Source organism: Macaca nemestrina, chromosome 9, assembly GCF_043159975.1.
Source record: "Macaca nemestrina isolate mMacNem1 chromosome 9, mMacNem.hap1, whole genome shotgun sequence".
Lineage (NCBI taxonomy): Eukaryota > Metazoa > Chordata > Mammalia > Primates > Cercopithecidae > Macaca > Macaca nemestrina.
Window position 1 is genome coordinate 117,627,515 of NC_092133.1, and position 24,004 is coordinate 117,651,518.

Genomic DNA, 24,004 nt, shown 5'->3' on the forward strand with positions numbered 1-24,004 from the left:
TCAACAAATGAAATCAGCCAAACTAGTCTGTGGATTCTCTTTCTGGTCAGTCAGTTCAACGAGGAAGTGAAAGGCAAAAAGAATGGAGGCATCTAATTTCTAACTAACTGGTTAAATAAGTCATTGTTAAGAAATTTTACATTATGAAGGTATACCATAAAAATTCCAGGAAAAATATGAATTTTTTCCTCTTAAATGACAGCAGACACCTGCACCCCCATTCTCGTTGTTATTGCCTGCACCAATCATCTTATCCAATGCGACCTCTACTCATTCCCTCCCACCTTGTGAGCTTGATTTCCTGGAATGAACCAACTTCACTAAATCATCAAACACAACCACACCCCCTTCCACCTCAGACACATGCGCCATGGATCCTGGTTCTAGAAGCTTTCTTCCATTTTTTCCTCTAGATCAGGGGTTCTCTAGCTGAACTGCACATTGGAATCATCTGGATAACTTTCAGTCATTCCCAGGCCCATTCAAGCACAATCTGATTACATTTTCAGGGTGAGACCTGGTCACTAGTGTCTTTTATAAAGTTTCTGGATGATTCTAATGTATGACCAGGATTGCGAATCACTACTCTAATTAGGAGGCTTGGTTTAAAGACCTCAGCCAAGTTGAAGTTTTCTCCTGATGAGAGTTTGATCCTGGGTTGCTTAAGGGCAGATGTTAACATGTAAAAGCTTCAGTGAAGGTTTCATATATACACAAAATCCTCTTCTTCATTTTACATAGAAGGAACTAAAGTGTTCCCAAAGGTCAATGAGGCAGCCCAAACTCCTGAGCAGTGAGGGGACAGCCTGCAGGGCTTTTGGCAGTGACTGGAGGAGGTTCCCTCTTTTATGATAAATGAAAAGAACCCCCAAACCAACCAAATCAACTCTGAGATCTAAGTCTACACAACCATCCCTAGTTTCGCATGGTGACAGGTCCTGCATATTCGCTTCGATGTGCATTGCAAGTCATATTTCATCCATGTATAAGTGCTAGGAGCAGGAGAGGATGAAAGATAAAGGGTGTCTTACTGACCACAGTACAATTTAAAGCTCAAGCCCTCAGACTTACTGTGAGATTTTGGGAGTTACATTTTCTCCCTGTGTGTCAGTTTCTCCATCAGCAAGATGGGTGGACAGTCCTTCCCATGTCAGGTTGCTCTGAGGCTTTAAGTGACCTAACACCTGATATTGAGCTGGGACACAATACACACTGAAAACAGTGGCTATTATTATTGCTCTTTGCCATCCTACCTTCTGGGGGTCATCACAGCTCTAAGGACACCCCCAGGGTAGCCTTGGTCTTGGCAGCTCAAGAGGGTCAGCAGCAGCATTGCTTGCTAACCATTTCTGGTACCTGAAGTCTCTTTTGTGCTTGTAACTGAGCACCAGTTTCACTTGGAACAGCAATGAACTTCAGCAATGTCCTCGCTGCTTTGTGAATGCCAGCAAAGCTTATCGCCTGATTGCTTCTTTTAGGACATCATAAACTCACTCTCAGAAAACAAGCAAATAGAGTTGTTAAAAGTCTGCATAGGTCAGGCGCAGTGGCTCACGCCGGTAATCTCAGCACTTGGGAGGCCAAGGCGGGCAGATCACCTGAGGTCAGGAGTTCGAGACTAGCCTGGCCAACATATTGAAACCCCGTCTCTACTAAAAAGACAAAAATTAGCTGGGCGTGGTGGCGGGTGCCTGTATTCCCAGCTACTCAGGAGGCTGAGGCAAGAGAATTGCTTGAACCCAGGAGCTGGAGGATGCAGTGAGCTGAGATCACGCCACTGCATTGCAACCTGGGAGACAGAGAGAGACTCCATCTTAAAAAAAAAAAAGAAAAAGAAAAATAGAAAAAAAAAGTCTGCATACATCAGGTTCTATATGTCCTGGCTCTGTGGGAGTCCACAGATGGGAGTGGGCCCATGCACCCAGGTGGGCTCTCTCCTAAGGCCACAGGCATACGTCATAAAGAAGACGTGCACATGAAAGGCTCAATACACGCATGTATCAGAGGAGCTTGGAGCACTGACCTTTGAGAGGCGACTCATTCTCTCTTCATTGTCTTCCAGAGTACGCAAGCTCGGAGGAATGTACCAGAAGCAGACATTTGTGTGCTGAGGCTACAAAGAGGAAAGGAAGATTCATATTTGGCCCAGGCTGGCAATTTTGAAAATTCTAAGAACATTTTAAATCGATGTATTCAGCAGGTTCAGAACACAATTCCCACTTTTCAATCAGGAATTGCCATTGGAGGGCATGATTTCGACAAAGTTCTATGGACTATTTGGTGAGTTTGGTCTTTATTCCAGCTCAGAATAGCTACCCCGTCATCCACTGCTCCCCTCTGTGACAGTCCCACTTACCTGGACAGCACATCATTTACATCATATCAGTGATGAGGGTTGGAATTGACTAAACTTTCTGGGATTGTAGAAATCCAAATACATACCTTCCCATCAAACACCATCTCATATCCTTCTCGGTTTTTTATGATGTTGTATAAATACTCTGCCAACTCCAAACATTTATCAACATGTGCTTCAAACCCGGTAGTCCCCTAGGTAAGAGAAGGACACAGCTCATTAGGCAGGCTAAGAGTGCGGAGGAAGTGATTTCCCTGGAGACTGATGGTCATCCTGCCGCCTCCATCTCAGCCTCGTCTGGCACTTTCCCGACACAGGGCTGTTTCCACAGGCTTTTTCAGCGCTGTTTTCTCTTTAATGCTCTCCCCGTCAGGTGCTTTTGTTCCCCTTCATTACTGCTTTCTACACGGGACTCCTTTTCTTCCAGAGCCTCCATTCCCCAGGCAATTAGTTTGACTACTCAAGGGGAAAATGTGCCTCTGCTATTCACAGGAGTAATCATGGAAGTCATTAATAACAGGAGGGCTGGGCTACTCTCTTCCTGCAGAGAAAAAGCATCACTGGAGACCCTCCAGAATGCCTGCTTAGTCCCCCTCCAATGTGTACATTTTCCATTCCCAGAGCCCATCTTTGTCTGCCAGTGTACCTGATACGGAACAAATTGGGTAGGTACTCATTGAATTCTTTGAACAAATGGATGCAGGAATTTTAGGGAGTACCCAGATGCTTTGTTAGCCGGTCAAGCTCTGTAGAGTTCTCCTTTGGGGGCAGATAAATGACTCATGTGTCTGTGATGAGTGAACATTATCACTGAGTTCTTTTAGTTTCTGGCTCTGGAAGCCCTGGATCCAGACTTAGGAAAACCAACACAACAGTCTTGGACTGGAGCTGTTTTAACTGACATCGGGACACACAAGAGAGTTACTTTTCAAAATAGCTTTCCTCTTATCTCCTTGGGTGTTTACTGGGTGCTGATGGAGAAATCTTAGAGAAAAAGCCAATGCTCATCTCAGAAGCACTTTGAACCTGCCTACCAGTAACTTCTCCAGCAGGGAACCTAGAGAAAGCAATTGTAATGGAGATGAGATGGGCCCACTTGCCTGTTTCATAAAAGATCACATCATCTCAGCTAAGGGCGCCCAACAGAGCCCAGAGACTTGTGACGTATGAAGCAGGTTTAAGAACAAGCTGCCCTGGAGAAATCAAATGGGTTTGGAAATTCACTTATTTAGAGACTGCTGCCCCGGCTGATCAGCTCAAGGAGGTTGATGGGTTCCTGATGCCTCCCCAGGAAGGGCTTGGGCTCACGCCTGATGCTTGGCCAGCACCCATACCAGGAGCTCTGTGCGTCTGTCAGTGCTAAGGAGATTATAATTGGTTTGGAATGACTTGACAGTTTGGGTTCACTTGGGATGGACTGTAAGTAGAAGGGAGGGAAGCTGATTGCTATTCTCCAACCTGGATCCTTTGGACCGTCTGGAGTTGGGTTTAAACTTTTGCATATCTGATCTTGGATATGGCATGACCAGTCTGACTCTGACCCTGTCCTGCTGAATGGCATTGGCTAATCTCTCTGATCAGATGGGAATGATGATGCCTCTCTGATTTCCCATGAAGAAGAGTTTGCCTTGCAACAGCAATGGGATTACTAAAGACCAGAGTGTGAGACCTCTGGTTCCCCTGGTCTGGGACCTTGCTATGGGGATGATGGGGGTCGTGTGACTGCCCCATTAGTTGGGGGCTAAAGACATACATGGGGAGTGACACGGAAAACTCTAGTGTGCCCTGGGTGCCTCCCGTTCATATTGAATATTTATGGGATTAAGATCCACATTTTATTTTCAAGGTTTTAGAGGCTTTTGAGAGATTCTTCAAAATTCTTTCATTCATTAAATACTTTCATCCATTAAATCACATGCCACGCAGCTCTTACTGTGAGAATGACAGAAGCACATGTCAAACTTTATCAGGGATCACGTCCCCTTAGCCTGAACCCCTGTGCAGGATGCTGAAGGCTCGGACAGGCACTCCTAAATGAAAGGCTGGACCCCAGTGTCAAGATTCCGCTGGGGGAGTTTCTGGAGAAAGACGGTTTTATTTAGCTCCTCCTGACTCACACGTTAGAACTAGTTGAGATTGACCTGGCTGCAACACATGCTCCATGAGTGCACAGGTTTATGTTTCTTTTGTTCACTGTTAAATCCTCCACATTCTGAGCAGTGCTGAGCGCATATTAGGTGCTCAATGTATATTTGTTGAATGAATAAGTGAATAACTTTGAAGCCTTTTACAAAGTATGTTCTGAGGAATGATCTATATCAGAACCGGATTATTTGTGTTAAAAATGTAGATTCTTAAGCCCCACCTCAGACTCCCAAACCAGAATTTTAGGAAGATGAACAATGTTTATGTGATCTTCTTCAGCAATCTCACCATCCAAGTATTCAGCTGCTGCCTCCATGTGGTCTTGGGGAGTGGGTCATGATCATTCTCTGCTTCCTGAAACGCTTTTATAAACATTCTCAGGCCCCAGAGACAGTGCTTTTGAAATAACTACTGAATCCCTTGCTGTTATCTCAATTTTTGCTGCTCCCACCCTAGTTCAGGCTCTGTTACTTCTCACCTGGAACGTAGCTCCCAAGTTGCCCTTCACAGTCAATTAGACTCTCCCTTACTCTCATAATACGCACTGAACTCCTGCTCAACCACTCCTTGGAATGGCCTTCTCACAGCACTGCTGGGTGAAATCCTACTTTTTCTACCTATCCTGTTCAAGTCCCATCTCAAAGGCCATCTCTTTGCAAATCATCTCGATTCTTAAATTAGGAATGAGCTCTCCATCCTTTAAATTCCCCAGATGTGTCTGGATTTCTTTTGTGATCAGTCCTAATCTGTCTTTTATGATGGATTTCTGTGCATTTGTCTTATCCTGTCTGGAAAATGAAAGCCTCTTTATTCCATTCAGTATCAGACACGATAATAGATGCTGAATATCTACTTGTTAAAATAAATTTCATTTTAGACAGAAAGTAAACATTCTGTCATTTTCGGCAAAGGACGCCAGATGTCCATTTCCCTTTAATAAGTTTTTTCCTGATGTTTTTTTTCCTCCAGCCATTTGCCAGTCCCTCTTTTTCCACATTTTTAATTAGCAAAGCTAATCATAAAAAACCCAAGGAAAACTGCTGATTTGTATGACTATATACAAACACAGAGATTTGCTATGAAACCTTGGTTGTTATAAATGAAGCCATTCCTGTAGGCCTAAAAAGGGAAAGTAGGAGAATTGCTTGAACCCGGGAGATGGAGGCTGCAGTGAGCTGAGATTGCACCACTGCATTCCAGCCTGGGCAACAGAGCGAGACTCCATCTCAAAAAAAAAAAAAAGTGTTGGGGAGATGTAATTTTAAGTTTATTTACTTACTTTTGTTGGCTACTGAGTTTTAGCCACTGTAGGAATCTGTCAACATTGGGAAGTAATCATTAGGTCCTAGGATTATTTAATAAAATGCAGACAAAATGAAAGGCCGACTCCGTAAGAAGAGAGTCGAGAGTAGGCACTGGGCCTCTGCTGATGATAAACATCCATATCTTAACCAGCTAGTATGCCTCTTAGCATCCTAAATCAGGGGTCTTATTTTTTGCATAAATTTGTTCTAATCAAGTTAATTTGGACTTAATATGATGGCTGTCATCAGTGCATTTAGCTCCATTAGTCATTAGCAGATTAGTTCAAATAATAATAATTTATACTTAGGCTATTTTTCATGGGGTTTTTCTTAGGAGAAAATGTGGAAAACACCGAATTCTCCAGGCAGGTCTGATCACAGAGGGCTTACTGAATTAATGCTATGTTCTTCCTCCTCCTCCTCCTTACTCTTATCCAGATTGTTTCCTCATTCCTGTGGGGAGGCAAGATTCAACATCATAGCCAACTCTTTCATGGCTCTTGTTGCAGGAAAAGGATGACTTCTTCCCTGGCCGGCATGGCTAGAGGGAGAGCTTTGATGTGAGAGTACAATTATCCTCACCTTTTATCTAGATTGTAGAACTAAGCTTATTACTTTAATAATGATTATCATTTCATTTTTCAAAAAAAAATACAAAGGTTTAGATTGAAAACAAAGTGTAAGTTTTTGCCACTTAGATGTCTAGATATTTGAGGTATTTCCACAAAGAAGTAAAAGAATAAGTAATGCAGTGGCTGTGATTTCCTCTTTTTATCCCCTTCCCCAGTGACTTCATGGGGCCCTTCCCTTTATTTCCGGCTTCATCTGGTCCTGCTGTTCGATTCACACTTGATACCCTCCATGTTATTTCTCTAAGAACCTGGGCTGCCCCTGCTGGAGAGGAGGCTTCAGATGGAAAGGGAGCAGCAGAATCTGATGAACCGTGACAGAAACATTTTTGTGTAAATATTGCTGATGATCATTATCTTAATAAAAACACCACAGGGGAAAAAAGACACAAAGAATGATCCTTGAAGTAAGAGGGAACATGGCACAATATTCAGAAATCAAGGTTTTCTCAGCTTGCTACCTGATATTTACATTAATCATTTTGTAATCCCCACCAATCAATGAAATGAAAGACCTGCTCATTTTAAAGCAGCTTGGAGGTACATCAATACTTTACATTCTTGATTGCTTTGGGTTTTTCTTCCAAATGAAAGTGTCATTGCTAGCAGAATGAGTCTCCCATTGGGTGGCGGGGACCAGGGACCTGTTGTTGTTGGGCTGTCAATTTTCAAAAGAGGAAGGGGGCCCATCACTCCACCATTACCGGGCAACACTGTGGAGCTTCACTTCATGTAAAGCTCCTGATATTCAGCTTCTTGTAGCTGCCTGATATTTAGCAACATGTAAAAAACGTTCTGCTGGAGTAAACACCATTAAGCAGGCTTCCCTGAAGGACGTACAGTCCAGCCATCCCTGGAAACCACCCAAGAGTTACTTCTTCATTAAGCAAGACCATCTTTCTGTTTAAACTGCACCTTTTTGCCAGAATGGACTTAAAGGAGATTCCATAAAATACTTGTGGATTGCATTGCTTCACTCAAAAACTCCCTCTTTTTCTTGTTAAGAACCCCATCATCTAAGCTGCTTAAAGTAATTTAGGTTACTTTAACAAAATTATAAACAAAAGCACAAGGAATTCATTGCCGTGGACAAGGTTCCTACCTTTTTACACAGACTTGCAGAAGATCCCATTCACTGGTCTTACCCTGGTACACTTCACTCCTGCTGACCAAGTTATTGGCATTTTCTTATGGGACTGAGCATGTTACTTCTTTAAGTAGGCTATTTACACACCTGAGAGCCAAATGTATATCCTCTCCACCAAACATAAAGGACCTCATGGTATCCCAGCTTTCCCTTGTGAACACCATTAGAATAAAAATGGAGTCACGAATGTTAAGAAAACCCTGATAGACAGAGCCAGAGGAAACCATGAAGAGAGGGTTCTCATGCCTTGTATACCGGATAACAAAAACTGTCACAGAAGACTGCAAAAATTATAACCTTGCTCAAAGGTCACCACAACCTTACACACACAAAAAAATACTTCTGCAAAGACATCTGCCTAGCAATTGCCTATCCAGCCTCGGACTGCATCACCCTTGTTATTGATCTTTGTAACCAAGGATATTTATCTCAAAACAATTATGTACTCTTCCACATTTCTTCCTTTAAAAACTTTTGTCTTCCTTTACCTCCTATGAATTTGCATACAGTTTACTACGGCGTATGTATTCCCATTGTAATGCTTTATTTCCAAATCAACATCTTTTCCTTTAGAGAGACTCTGTTATTAAGGTTGACATCTTTAATTGCTCCCTTTCTCACTCTCTTATGTCAGGTTTCCTCGAATCCTCTTTTTGCATTTGAGCTTCTACAGTATATACAGCTAGCTCTGTCTATTTATCTCCTGCAGGAGATAAATGAAGCTGGCTGGGCAGGCACTAATTTGTGACCTTTAAGTTAAGAATCTGGTCAAAATTAAAAATAAAATCTTTGACCTATCCAGCCTGCTTCCATTTAAACATAAACGTAGGCTCCTGGAAGGCTACAATTAGGTCCAAGCAAGTCCTGCACACTGTTAGTTAGTGAGCTTTCCTTGATGAAAAAAGGAGGGATCACCTACAGTTAAATTCAGAGGGAAACACAGAACCTACATAAAAGGAGGTGAGTAGGTATTTTGGGAGATGAGGGGGAAAAAAGCTTTGTAACTAGAAGTTATCCCTTGAAATGTCAAAAAATAAGCTATCATGGTGGGCTTTTTACTTTTTCTTTTTTGTTCTCCAAACCTATGCTTTCAGAGCGCATTCACCTACCCAGGTGATCAATCACTGGGTAAAAACCACGTTAGCAGACAAAAACCAACAACAATAACAATAAACACCTGTTAAAATTCAAGCTGTTCTGCTATATAAAGCAAAATGGATTTGTTTTCTAGATGAGTGAGCATTTGAATCAATTTGGCTAGAAAAGAAACAAACAATGGTTTTGATTATATTTTTCCTCATGTTGAATGAAGGTATTTAGATGTTAAGTTTAAAGAAAGCAAGGTCGGGCGCGGTGGCTCACGCCTGTAATCCCAGCACTCTGGGAGGCCGAGGCAGGCGGATCATGACGTCAGGAGATCAAGACCATCCTGGCTAACACGGTGAAACCCCATCTCTACTAAAAAATACGAAAAAAATATTAGCCAGGCATGGTGGCGGGCGCCTGTAGTCCCAGCTACTAGGGAGGCTGAGGCAGGAGAATGATGTGAACTCAGGAGGTGGAGCTCACAGTGAACCGAGATCGCACCACTGCACTCGAGCCTGGGTGACAGAGTGAGAGACTCCTCTCAAAAAAAAAAAAAGAGAAAGCAAATCTTGGGTAAGGAATTTCAATTTGGAAATCACTTTTTTGATATTTCATAATAGCGGTGACCAGATTAGTTGTCATTTAGCTGGTCCATACACACTCACCTTTGCCCTCCACATCAGCCATAGTTTGAAAACATCAACGTGGCGTCCACACTGTAAGGCCTTATCTCCAGTGTCATAGGACAGGTCATAATGTTTATCTTGCTGAAAGAGGTAGGAGGCATGCATTTGGTTGCAATTCTGCATCAATCCCTACAAGAGAGAAGAGAAAATTTAGGAAATTCTACTGACAACTCATTAGATTTATATTGGTAAAAATTAATAAGAAAAAAATAAAAGTAAGAGACATTGCATATCTTAGAGAAAGAAAACAAAACGAAAAAAAGAATTCTGGACAGGAGTGTCTAGGTTGTTGTAATGGTCAACTCTGTGGGACAATGGCTCAGGGTCAAATGTCATGGAGGTTAGCAAGGACACGTTTACACTTTTACTCTCCCTTTTAAGAGAAGGCATTTGTAAAAATCAACTGATAAATAAAAATCATAATCAGAGCACACATTTATATTTAAATGTTCTCTTTCTTTGGGAGAACATCCTACTATTCTGGTTTCGTTGTGATTAAAATATTTTGGAAACTCTTTGGTTTTGTGAAATATTATTGGTGTGGTTCTTCTAGTATTTCCATCCATATCTAGTTCAAGTACTTTATCATTTAGCTGTTAGGGAGTTTGAGCTGCCTTTGGAAATCATGACTTTTAAGACAGCTCATTGCTATCATGTTTATATGCTGAAATCTACAAAAAAAAAAAAAAAAAAAAAAGCCACACACACACATTGCAATTTTGAGATGAATTTAAATAACCAATCTTTCAAATGTCATGTTCCTCTCTCAAGAACGGTCAGAGCTTCAGTGCTGCGTTCGCATGCTCAATTCCTTGAGATAGTTAAGTGGAAAGTCTCATCGTCAATGGCCATTCATTTGTCCTAGCACTGTAACCTTACTATGGAAATGGGCGGCAAAGTGATTGAATTATTCCATAGAATAGTGACTGAATCATGTTTTCCGACTAAAATAGTATCGCCAGTCTCTTCACTAAAAACCCTGTGTTTCAATTTGTCACGAACCACTGGATGCCTCTGACTATTTTGTTCTCTTCTAATTGTGATTTCACAAAAGCTTTGGCATTTGGTTTTGTTTCTTTTGTGATTCATGACAAAAGAAGACAAGACTAAAGTGTGATCACTTAGTTGAAGTTAGAAGTGAGAACACTTCTGAAAACTGTCCACACTAAAACACAATGCAATGCAATTACAGTTTTAAAAGACGGAGTGTTGAAATGGTAGACGACAGAACTGGACTCTACCTTGTAGTTTAGGCTTCACATATATTGGAATCCATTCATTATTTTTCAGAATAAGAAAAATTAAATACGATGCATTTGTATTAGATCAGTAGAAATATACTGAACTCAAAAAAGAAAATTCACTTGAAGACCAATAACGTGAAAATTTGCAACACTCGCTTTTATTTGGTTTCATGGTCACAGAAACTTTGTACCATTATTCCTCTGGCCATGCACGCTCACACACTGGCGCCATCAATACTAAGGAAGACCACTTCAGAGAGCGTGGAATGCTGAAAGGATCAGACCTACTCCTACTGTGATAGAAAAAAATAACTCAAAAACACGTGAGCCCTAAAAAAGCTGGACGGCCGGGCATGGTGGCTCACGCCTGTAATCCCAACACTTTGGGAGGCAGAGGCAGGCGGATCACGGGATCAGGAAATCAAGACCATCCTGGCTAACACAGTGAAACCCTGTCTCTATTAAAAATACAAAAGATTAGCTGGGCCTGGTGGTGGGCACCTGTAGCTCCAGCTACCTGGGAGGCTGAAGCAGGAGAATGGCGCGAACCCGGGAGGTGGAGGTTGCGGTGAGCTGGGATCACGTCACTGCACTTCAGCCTGGGCGGCAGAAAGAGACCACGTCTCAAAAAAAAAAAAAAAAAAAGCTGGACAGCCACAGTCTCATTATTGTACAACATGACAAGCAAAAGTGATGCTATTTTTCCTACAGAAGGCCTTAGTGAGATGATGTCCTGGTTCTGAGCCATGAGCCATGAAAAGGTTATAGACCATCATGTCCCAAACTGATGTGTTTTAAAACACATTAATAGTTGCTGTACATAAAGAGATTCCCATGCTCAAATAAATGTAGGAAACTCTATATCATCTAGTCTTTCTTTTTAGGTATTGCAATACATATCAGCCTATTAAGGGCCCCAATAAGCCCTGAAATAATGTAAGTTGTTTTAAACTCTAAACCAATATATCCCAGCCTTTTTAAAACTGAGAACTCTCTTATTGGGGAACCCTTATTACCATCTTATGGAACAGCACTGTTCCTTGGATGCCAATAAAAGAAATGCTGTCAGAGCATCATAAACTCTTGGATTTGTGAGGGAATTTAGAGCTCATTTATTCCTACTCAATAAAGGAATCATTTCTACACTCTTCCTAATAAGTGGCTGTCCAATCTCTCTATTTAATCACCTCCCCTTATTAATTTATTCCTACTGTTGGACAGTTTAATTTTTAGAAGTGTTCCTTTTATTGAACCCAAAACAGACCTAAAATCGCAGGATGTACTGATTTTGTCATCAAATCTCTACCACCCGGTGTTTACTAAACCAGCTCCCCAAAGCCTCAACGAAAACCCCAGTCTCTTCCATTTGAGAGTCCTCTAAATGGTGAAGGCTGCCATCCTCCTCTCGGCCCTTTTCTTTTCTTTTCCTCCCTAGGCTAAACATCCTTAGTTGTTTCAATCATCCCTCTTACACGTTTACCAATTGGTCCCCACTGTTTGGGATCTAGCTTGATGGAACCCCATGGACAATTTGGTACAGAGCAAAGCAGAGCACTGCGGGTATGGTTTAACTAGAGGAGAGTGGGAGACCACCACCTTCTCATGCTGAAACTCCACTTCCTGTATCTCATTAATGTCTTTTGTGTGGCATTTTTCTCTTGACTCGTTGTTGACCCTGTAGAGCTACCATCCTTTGCCTTTTTCACAAGTCCAACAATTTAGCTGTAGAAACAAGCCTTCCTTGTCCAATCAAAATATAACCACAGTATACACGGACCTAAGAGCAGAGCCTTACAATGATCTCCAATAACAATGTCCCTTTTTGGATGTGGCTCACTGGTCCAGTCTGTAAAAATCATCTTGTATTCTGATTCCATCCCTACACACATTTACTCTACCTCCCAGTCTCCTCCCATCTGAAACATTAATTAGCTTCTATGTTTTAATCAAACAGTCTGTGAATATTCTGAATGGTACAGGTTAGGTACCAAGCCATAGGCTCTATCCTGGGTAACATCAAATTGCCAGTCCGTAGGTCCTTCCGATGCAGTCATCTAATCAGTTCCAAATCTTTCTATTTTCCTCCAGCTCACATTTCCCTTTTGGTCTGTAAGGACATGATGGGAGCCACTGTCAAAACATCTGGCTGAAATCTAAATAACAAAAATTTATTTTCTCCTTTGAGGTAATTATAGCTGAGGCTTGCATGAGCTAGGGCAGATGATAATACATTGGACCGTATTTTTAACTGATGAAAACCCAGTCCAAAAGGATATTTTCCAATGCATTCATCTCATTTTGAGGGGAAGTTTCTGTCTTCTATCTTGTGTCCATATTTTTATTACTGATGAAGACACAGAAGGCGTGCTGTGTAAATTTGCATTTGACAACATGAGGTATTAAGAACGAACCACAGAAGTGGTAACACTCTTTGACCCAGCAATCCCACTTTGAGTCTACTTTGAGAAAATAATCAGGAATGTGATCAAAGGTATATGTTTAAGGATTCCATCAAGTCACTCTGTTGTGGTTAATATTTTAACCGTAGAGATATGGTTCACTGAATTATGTGATAGAATAATATGAAGCCATTACAAATTAGGTTTTGGAAGATCATGCTCATAATATAATGCAAAGTATAAAGAAGAATCAACATGTATATATGAAGTATATGAGGTAGATGACAGCAATTTTATTATAAATATATATTTATTTATATATTTTAAATATATTTATTTCTAGAAAAAATTGTGGGAGAAAATATTAAAAATGGTAATAATGGTTATCCCTAAGTTATAAAAATTTGAGGTGACTCTAAATTTATTTATATTTTCTGTTCTGCCTCAACTTTCTGACATAGTGTGTTAACTGTATAATTAGAAAAAAAGCAAAGTATTTTTAAGTAAATGAAGATAGATATTTGGCTGGGCACGGTGGCTCATGCCTGTGATCCAGCACTCTGAAAGGCTGAGGTGGATGGATCACTTGAGGCCAGGAGCTCTTGACCAACCTGGCCAACACGGCGAAACCCTCTCTCTAGTAAAATCACAAAAATTAGCCAGGTGTGGTGGTGGGCACCTGTAGTCCCAGCTATTTGGGAGATTGGGCATGACAATCACTTGAACCCAGGAGGCAGAGATTACAGTGAGCCAAGATCACACCATCCTTCACTCCAGCCTGGGTGACAGAATGAGACTCTGTCTCAAAAAAAAAAAAAAAAAAAAGTAAATGAAGATCAACATTTAAAAATTCTTTTAATCTGGGGTTGCTTTATTAAGGCTAAGAAAATAAAATTTAATGGGGATCATCTGAAGCTCCTTATTTGGGTTTCATCAACAAAATAAATGCAGGAGTGAGGAACTATGAGTCCGGCCTGGCGTCATGGAAGGGAGATGCAGTGGCCTTGACCAACAGTGCTCACCTACTGAGAATGGCCCTAGGCCTGGTCAACAGAACCATCTTGAATGAAAGTGCTCGTTGATGCTGCTTCTCTTTTCTGGTTAATAAGGATGCAGCTTCCTTACACTCTGAACATGGCTTTAAATATTGAATAGATAGACTGTAATCATGAGAGACAGAACACACACACATACACATACATGTTATGGACCTGGATCCTAACACTAACCTGAATCCTATATCATGTATATTTCTTATATAGGAAAAATGATCTCTCAGATTCCAGAAAAAAAAAAAACCTGGAAATTTAATTTTTTGAGAGTGACATAGAGGGTCTCTGGATTGGGGGAATGGAGGAACAGTTGAGGAAAGGGGTATCATACTGAAAACATGGAGATTAGGTCAAAGTTTATGTTCTGAAAGTTGAGGTCCTCTTACCCTTTCTTCCCTGTTAGGCACCAGACGTTCACCCTGCAGACAGGAATCTAGAAAGGGCTCTCTGGGGAATGTGAGTAGCCCCATAGAGAAGACTCGATGATCCTGACATTTCCAGAGAAAGTTAACCGCATAAAGACAGTCAAACCCACGCACGAACTGGGACACAGCGTCAGGAGAGACATACCTCTTCTCTAACCAGGAGAGCAGAACACTGCAAAGGGACTCCCATCATCTTGTGTGGATTCCACGTCACAGAGTTGGCCCTAAAATAAACAAATCACGTAAGCGGGTGGCACTCCACCCTGACAGGCTCAGGGCATGTGCAACCGAGCTTCAGTTTCTTGGTACTGTTTCTCAGAATCCAGATCGACACTAAATGTATGTATTTATTTTAATTTACAAAGTTAAACAGATTGAGGGGGTACAAGTGTAGATTTCCTATATGCCTATAGGGCGTAGTGGTGAAGTCTGGACTTTTGGTGTACCCAGCACCCAAATAGTGACCACTGTACCCAAGCGCTAATTTTTCAACCCTCTCCCCCATCCCATGCTCCCACGACACTGTATTTAGTAAACACAAAGTAGACTCTTAAAGATGTGTGAAAGGAAAATATCTCGGACCCCCAAAATCACTAAGCTAAAGGGAAAAGTCAGGGTGGGAACTGCTTATGGCAAACCTGTCCTCCCATTCTATTCAGTCACCCCTCTGCTCACTGAGATAAATGCATATCTGATTGCTTCCTTTGGAAAGGCAAATCAGAAACTCAAAAGAATGCAACCATTTGTCTCTTATCTATCCATGACCTGGAAGGCCCCTCCACACTTTGAGTTGTCCCGACTTTCCAGATCACACCAGTGTTCATCTTACATATGTTGATGAATGTCTTATATCTCTCTACAATGCATAGAACCAAACTGTGCTCTGACCACCTGGTGCACATGTTGTCAGGACCACCTGAGGCTGTGTCACAGGCGTGAGTCCTCAACCCTGGCCAAATAAACTTTCAAAATTAACCGAGACCTATCTCAGTTTTTCGGAGTTCACACTGCAACTTTTCTTTGTCCACAGAAATAGCAGGTGAGAGTGTGGGTCTCCATGTGGCGTGCCCCAGCTCCAGTGGCGGCATGCACCCTGCCTCCACAGTGGTCTCAGGGCACAGCTTAGAGTCATTGGGATCATCCAGTCCAGAGTCTCTCCTTTGGCCAGTGATGGCCAGAGCACCTGGCCAGAGAGGGTGGCTGCCTCCTGTACCTCTGTGGTCCTTGCTATCGCGGTGGCCTGGAACTCAAAGACAGGGCTCATTTCACAGCTTAACTCGATTTTTCCTTTCTAATCAATTGATGCCTAATTTCTCAAATGCGTCCTTTCGTAGTAGCTTCTGGCGAGGCCCGTGCTTCCATCTGTTTCCTAATCCAGAGTTATTTTCTTTCCAGACTGCAGATGAGATGTGCTGTGGCTCCCACAGCAGGGGAGAGTTCCGTCTTTTTTTTGCCTCACACCTTGGGGAAATTTGATGCTCTCTCATCAGCAACAGTGGCTCACACAGCAGAGATTCCCTGCTCAGGAATTTACATGATTTCAAAAGTCTGGGCTGTAGTCCTGGTTCAGATTCCTTTAATAATAATTCTCATTATTTTAATCTGGATTCAGCAATTGTGTTGTAACTGACTCGGTCTCCATTTCATCCTTCACTTGGCACCAGAATTATTTTCGATCTCTGCTTATGGCCCTCTCCTTCTCTGAAATCACTGACAGTTTTCTTTCTCCTCCAGCCCAAATTCCAAACTGCAAGGTATGGCTCCCGCAGCCCTTGGGGCAAGCCCTAGCTACGCCTTAGGTCTTGTGTCCTTTCGCTTTTCTTTATCCATTTCATCATGCCAGATTATCTTTTGTTCTCAGAGCATTCTATTATCATACTGCTGGGTCTCATTATGCTATTTCCTCTTCCTGGAACACCATCTCCCTTTGCTTCACTTTGTTGAATCTTGCTTAATTTTTTAAGGCCCCAGATTCTTTCAGTATGATCTCTGTGGCCTTGTTTAACTTCTGCGACTTCTCTCCCGCACGTCCACTGTGCTCCTCTTTTGATTCTGGGAAAAGCAACTGCTCCCACTGTGAATGCCATGGCTCACTTCATACATTTACTGGGTAAGGTGAGCCTCTGTGCTTGTCTCCGGAGAGACGGAGGGGTCCTGGCAGTGGAGTTTCATGAGTGGCATAAAGGAGGAAGGCAAGTATTACAGTAGAATAACCCGTGGCAGTTGCCTCCAGACAGCCATGGATTGCAGCCCCATCTGGCCATACGACGGACGTGGGCTCACCCAGTTCCCACCTCTCTGGGTGTGACAGCCTTGGGAAAAAATGAGAAGCTGGGAAAGACCCCATTCATTCATTTGATGAAGGGCATGTGTCAGTCAGTCAGAGCGCTCACTGGCCTGGGGATCTTATCTGAGCCAACGAATAGTCTAGCTCAGCTTCTGGTCTTTCTCTGGCTCTGACACTGGTTGTCAGATACATTTATGACTGGGATTGAGGAACTAGAAGCAAAGGCAGTTCATGGTCAGATAACTACCCCTGGAGAGAAGACTAAATGACTTAATGAATAATAATAGCATTGAGGTACTGAAAGTTCCCTCCAAGAAAATATCTCCTTGCTCTGTAGAATGACCCTGGAGTCAGGACCCTAGGCTATAAAGCAGACATAATAGTTAAGGGGGAAGCTCTCAGGAGCCAGATAGTACGCGTTTTCATTCAGGTTTCATCACTTCCTAGCTGTGTGACTTTGAGCAAGTTACTTAACCTCTCTGTGCCTAGATTTCCTCATCTAGAAAAGGAGAATAGTAATAAATATTTAGGTAAAGTGCCTGTGCTTAACAGGCAGTGAGCATTAAATAAGGTTGGCTTTTGCTATGGATTTCATCTCTGTCATTTGTGAACTTGGTGACACCGTGCACGTATGTACACACAGCCATTCTATACATTCCATCATGTTCTACGGCTAGATGTCTAACTCTGATAAACTCAGCTTTGTCAATAAGAATGCCCGATGGGAGAGAAAACCAGCCGCCTTCCATGTCTGACTGTGGTGTTTATCTCTATGCGGGGGCCTATTTGTCTTTTCAGAAGAGAAGCTGCCAAGGCTCACAACTACCTGTCACTGAATTCCCTGTCCCACCTCTCTCTCAGAGGCATAAAGATGGCAAAAAGCCCTGCAGATGGATTCGATGACATGGCCTTGATTTGAGAAATGTTGGCAATTTGTTAAAAGCAAAAAACAAAAAACCAAAAAAACAGCCTCAGGTTCATTTTAAAACGCTTTGCTGTGGGATTCAGTCATGTGGCTTCTGCAGTTTGTGTAAGTTGGAGAGAACGGAATCCCGCAGGGCTGTTATAAGACATCTCCCTGTGCTCTTATTTGTGCCTCAAATCCATAGGCCCCACTCGCCACTGCTCAACCTTCTAGATTGATTCTTTCTCCTCTATATTCTGTGTTCCTGGCACCACTTTCCTTCCAGGCCTCCAGCCTCCAAACCTCACTGTCGTCCTTGGTTTCACTCTTCTTCCCCGTCTTGATATTGCCCCTTAGATTCTCTCTCCCCGTCTCCTAGGTCCATCCACTTACTTCCTTCTCTGCTACTACAGCTTAAGTCACACTCAGCTTCTCTCCTGTCCTGCACCTGGACGTTCCTAAGAGCTTAACAGCTTCCAGTCTGTCCCTGGCTCCCATCTCCTCTCTAATGCGGAGTTAACGCCAGAACACAGGTGAGATCACATTGTACCTCTGCTCAAAGCCTGCCAGGGCTCCTGCAGCAAAGGTTTTCGATGGGTTTTGTCCCCCCAAGGAATCTAATAATCTCCACGCATCATGGCAGCCACACAGCAGTGACTCCCAGCTCAGGGATCTATGTTTCGTGGAAAGAAGCCCCGTGGATTCTGACCTGGCTCTGTGGGAAGGCCCTGGGGCTGGCCAAGACTTCTGTACTTTCCACCCATGACCTGGCCACTGCTGTGAAACCATGTCATCCTCCAGCCAAACTTGTTTGAACTTTCTCCAAGACATTGTGCACTTTCACACTTCCGTGTCTCTTCAGCCTGAATGCCCTTTTCCATTTCTGCCCGATGAAGTACCCTGTATGCCGTGATGCTCAGCTCCGATGCTGCTCTGCTTGGCGAAACCTCTCTGTAATCACAGAAGGAACCATTCCTTTCTCTGTGCTCTCCAATCAGCTCCCATGTCTGTCTCTCCAGTCTTGGCTTCCTTGCTTTGAATTTTAATCCACTGTTCACTGACAATCTTCCCCACTAGATTCTAAACTCCTTGAAGATAGGCTTTATACCATACCCGTCTCTGCACCCACGCAGTGCCATGCGCTGTGACTTGCATATGACAGAGGTTCAGCAATGATCGAATTAAATCCTGAACACCTGACTCTCAGGGCAGGTGTGAGGGTAACTGGTGATGCGGCAGAAACTGCACCAGCACCTTCAGCTGGGACTGAAAGCCTTGAGAGTGCAACATATCAGAGGATGATTACGGTAAGCAGCAGCCTGTGGGCAGGAGGGACTAAAGATGAGTCAGTATGATGCAGAGGCCAGTGTGGTGGCTCACGCCTGTGATACCAGCATTTTGGGAGGCTGAGTCGAGTAGATCACTTGGGGTCAGGAGTTCAAGATCAGCCTGGCCAACATGGTGAAACCCCATCTCTACTAAAAATACAAACAAGCAAACAAACAAACAAACAAACAAATTGGCCAGGCATGGCAGTGCATACCTGTAACCCCAGCTACTCAGGAAGTTGAGGCAGGAGAATTGCTTGAACCCAGGAGGCAGAGGTTGCAGTGAGGCAAGATTGCACCGCCACACTCCAGCCTGGGTGACAGAGTGAGACTCCACCTCAAAAATAAATAAATAACAATAAAAAGAAATAAAAATACAATACACAGAGTCATGCTCTGGAGTCTCAGGGCTTGTGGTGTGCCCTCTCAGCAGCACCATCTCTAGACATTTTGACAGTGCTAGCAAGGAAAAGAGCTGTTTTCTGAGAATTTGGTTGGTTCTCAAAGGGGATGCCAGACAGGGCTCCAGATGTTTGTGCCATTTTATTTATTTATTTATTTTATTGTTTTAATTTTTTTAGAGATGGGGTCTCACTCTGTTGCCCAGGCTGGAGTGCAGTGGTGCCATCATAGCTCACTGTAGCCTTGAATTCCTGGGCTCCAGTGATCCTCCTGCCTCACGCAGTCTCCTGACTAGCTAGGACCACAGCCATGCATGCCACCATGCCTGGCTAATTAAAAAAAAAATCATTTTGTAGAGATGGAGTCTCACTCTGTTACCCAGATGGGTCTTGAACTCTTGGCCTCAATGATCCTTCCACCTCCACCTCCCAAAGTCCTGGGATTACAAGCAAGAGCCACTGTGCCCGGTCCCCTTGTGCCATTTTGTGTGAGAATGGCATTCAGATACCCTGTGACTACGAAGGAGCCTCTGGATTTGGGGACAAGAATTGACCATGGATTTCCTCTACTTTTAGAGTGAGTTCTAATCTTTGGTTTGCGGAACTTGAAAAAAACGTCATTCCCTAAGTGAGACACATTTCTTTCCTAAACTTGCAGCCATACACATTAAGTGGTTTCCACTGGTCTTCCAACTGTATTCACTTAGAAAGTATGCCTTTTGCTAATAAGTCAGTGAGAGAGGGGTATCCTCGGGTAAATGGGTAGCTAAGGGCATTCTGCTTAGAGTGGAACACCAGTAGCCCCCTCATTTTTAGGACTTCATATATGGTTATTCCATTTGAAAAGTTTAGTTATAGTACAGTTTCAAGAATTGTGGCAGTAAGAGGGAACTCTGTGTTCCCTGATGAACGTTCTAAGCTTTGCTCTCAAATAATAGTCTTTGGTACAGAATCGTGTGGGTGTTTATTTTTCTAAGGCTCAGGGTAAGTAATTTAGTGAGTTTTTAAGTGGAAGATGTGCCAGTACTTTCAGCACGTGCAGTCGCAGGTGGCATCAAAGGTAAAGTAACAGACTTTTTGTGCCAGTCAGAAACTCACAGAAGAGAAAGACCTGTAGATAGGCCACCTCTCTTGAAAGCACATGAATTTAATTCTTGTTCTGATCGTGCGGGCAGCCACCTTTCAAGTTGTTCTCTTTCTCTCTCTCGTCTGTCCCTGTTTACTTCATTGCCTCTTCCTTAAGCTTCTGCTTTCTTGCAGATCTTCAAGATGGAAAGGGATTAGGCCTGGGAGAAGCCCCAAGGTCCAAGAGCAGAGGCCTGGCACTGGCTGACTCTGGGAGGGAGACGCGCCTGCCCTCATCCACCGGCGTCTAAATGGGGCCCTGCAATCAGAGCTTGGGGGGCTCCAGGTGCCTTAACCCAGCTGTGCCCAGGCCAGGTCCTGACCCCGGCCATCAGACTCAGGGACAGTGACCCTTCTGACATGGGCCTTAGCTGGTGTAACCCAACTGTTTTTTGCTTTCTTTCCATTAATTCAGCGGGACGCTCTTGACTCCAGCCTAGTAACCCCACCCCTCTCTTTCCACACTCACGGGCTCTCTGTGCGTTTTAGGCCCGGGTGTCACATCACACACCCTACACAGCCACTCTGGCCTGGGCCTCCCGCATGCCCAGGGCTCACAAGTGCTTCTGCGCTCCATCAGCGTCTCTCCTTGTCCTGGAACAGAAACTGTGCCAAGATGTCTAGTGGCAGAGCCAGTGTGACGCTTTTGCTGGGCAGCAACTGGGGACTTGGCAGGGGATGGTGGGCATTTGGCAGCCTCTGATGAATTCAGGTTTTCTTGGTCGCCTGGAGTGTCAGAGCTCACCATTGTGTCTGACCTGCCGTGTTGTGATGAGAGAACTGGGCTCCCCTTGCATGTGGTTCAGAACCAGAGCCTGTATTTTGCATTCTGTTTTTCTCTTTTCTTTGGACCTGAAAGTGGTTTATGCTAATCAGATATCACTGCCTTCATGTTTTTCAGCATTTCTCAACAGTCTTCTGCGTAGGCTCTAAATAAAAGGTGCTTTGCAGCATCAGTCGGAGCTTTGTCAGAGAAAGGTTATTCCGGGAATGAAACCATGAGATGAGGCTATTGCTAGTATGTTTCACTTTAAGTGAACTGGCCATCTTAGACCCCAAGCCCAAACTTTCAACACTGATAAGTTACAAGGTGCTTATTTGCTTTGCAAAATTATTATTATTATTTTTTTAAGCAGTGGATATTATCCTTTTATGAAACATGAAAGCTATAAATCTTCTCCCTAGAAAAACATGGGTTGCCTGCAGGTTTTAAACAATTTTTGTGGTTGGTTCAGAGATCCCAGGAATAGACCCTAGATAGGAATCTCTATGTCTGGAAGACATTCTACCTGGGTCACTTGATGTGTATTCTGATTTTTCTGTTGTTTACACATAATATTTACATATTTGATTTTTCTGTTGTTTACCCATATTCATGAGTGTAACATCACATAAGGCAAGGAACAAAAGCACTGAATAGAGTGAGCTCCCTCAGTATTCCCAGAGTTCCTGGAAATTGATTGTAATTTGTGTTTCACAGTTAGCTTTTAACACTTTATGACTTTATGTTGTTAATAAGAAAAATGCAACATACCTCTCCACGCCACTCAGTTTCCACTTGTGTTTTCGGGACATCAGTAATCCTCCACCCCAAGCTGCCTGAAAAAAGATCATACAAGGAAAATGGCAGCAGTTTGTCATTGCCTAGATTTCTATAGTCGGTGTCTTCCAGACTAACGAGAGTCTCTTAGGGTGAAAATGATCTCCTTGACCCCAGGCCACTCAGGAAGTTGACCACCTTCTTCTGGCACTAACCTTCAGAGTTTACACTGAAGGGCCATTCTAAGGTCTCCAGACTCCATCCCACATTTATATGGGTGTAAGGAGCCACCTTGGAGGCATAGTTCCTGGTCCACAGGAGAGGGAGAAAGACCCTCTCCCAAACCTATCACCAGCACTGTTAGTCCTCGTGAAGTCATGTTCTCAGAATGAGAAACCCTGTGGTCCCCACAGTGTAAGGCAGAGAAGATGGGCAGGAGGGGCATTAAACAGCTTCCAGGTTGCAAGTCTAAATGATTCCAGAAATAGGAAGTGGCTTCATAACTCTATTTCACTGATGTGTGATTTTGGATAATTTCTGGGTCCAAAAAAACCCCACCCAAAATCCACAAGCTGCAAAGATTCATACCAGTTAATTAGCTAAGCAATTAGAACACACGTCTTAAAAATTTGTACTTGATCAAGGTTGAAGATTTGAATTGGTGTAGTAATCTCCTTTAAAAACAGAATGCCAAGATGGAGATTAATTTGGAAATATTAACTTTCTTTCCTCTGTGTGTACAATTAATTCTAGGATAATTTTAAAGGGATCATAAAATTCCTTTATGATATAATTGCTTCCCCCACCTTTTGTTGTAAGTTCAGTTCTTTTTTAGTTTTGTTTTGTTTTTGAGATAGAGTTTTGCTCTTGTCACACAGGCTAGAGTGCAATGGTGCGATCTTGGCTCACTGCAACCTCTGCCTCCCGGGTTCAAGCGATTCTCCTGTCTCAGCCTCCCAAGCAGCTGGGATTACAGGCACCTGCCACCACGCCTGGCTAATTTTTGTCTTTTTAGTAGAGATGAGATTTCACCATGCTGGCCAGGCTGGTCTTGAGCTCCTGACTTCAGGTGATCCACCTGCCTCGGCCTCCCAAAGTGCTGGGATTATAGGCATGAGCCACTGCGCCTGGCCCAGTTCTTTTGCACTTTGAAAAATTATCTAATATTCCAAACATGTACTATTTTAAGATTCTTTCTACTTTATAGACTGTATGAATGTTAAAGCTAATAAGAGTAAGTGGTAAACTTGGTATGTTTCAAAGAAAAGCTAATAGAACTGGTTAAAAGATTCCCTAATTCTAATTTAAGTAGGAGGCCCACAGGAATGGCCCATAGCTTCTGCTGGCTCAGGACACACAGACATTCTCATTTCTGAAGTTGTCAGGTAATCCTCTTCCTGAATCAGCCAGCAAGGCCTAACAGGGTTTCCAGTCCTGAGGCGCAGGTCACTAATGGCACCAGGTGGTTCAGTCTTTTCTCAGTGTCCTCATGCGTAAAATGAAAGGGGCTCTGGTAGCCTAATGAACGACTCACACGTGAATCAGGGAGGGTAAAGAAGATGGGTGATTGCTTTGCAGGAATACTCTGGAATAATGGAAATGCTAAGTCTATGGAAATGTTCTGCTCCTAAAGAAAAGAGCATTAATGAGGCCGGGCATGGTGGCTCACGCCTGCAATCCCAGCACTTTGGGAGGCCAAGGCAGGTGGATCACCTTAGGTCAGGAGTTTGAGAGCAGCCAATATGGTGAAATCCCGTCTCTACTAAAAATGCAAAAATTAGCTGGGCGTGGGTGCGCATGCCTGTAATCCCAGCTACTCAGGAGGCTGAGGCAGGAGATTTGCTTGAACACTGGAGGCGGAGGTTGCAGTGAGCTGAGATCACGCCACTGCAGTCCAGCCTGGGTGACAGAGCAAGACTCTGTCTCAAAAAGGAAAAAAAGAAGAG

The 24,004-nt window shown here is 43.2% G+C and overlaps 1 protein-coding gene across 2 annotated transcripts in view; it reads right to left on the reverse strand.

Moving 5' to 3' along the window:
* Positions 1-24,004, reverse strand: part of LOC105480007 (glutamate decarboxylase 2) — an 87,148-nt gene that overhangs the window by 7,600 nt on the left and 55,544 nt on the right. For both annotated transcript variants that reach the window (XM_011738419.3, XM_011738420.3), the window contains 5 exons: positions 22,053-22,117; positions 14,619-14,697; positions 9,333-9,482; positions 2,443-2,550; positions 2,024-2,113 (listed from right to left, as the gene is read on the reverse strand). In XM_011738419.3, coding sequence (XP_011736721.1) covers positions 2,024-2,113; positions 2,443-2,550; positions 9,333-9,482; positions 14,619-14,697; positions 22,053-22,117 — 492 coding nt within the window. The remainder of the gene's footprint in view (positions 1-2,023; positions 2,114-2,442; positions 2,551-9,332; positions 9,483-14,618; positions 14,698-22,052; positions 22,118-24,004) is intronic.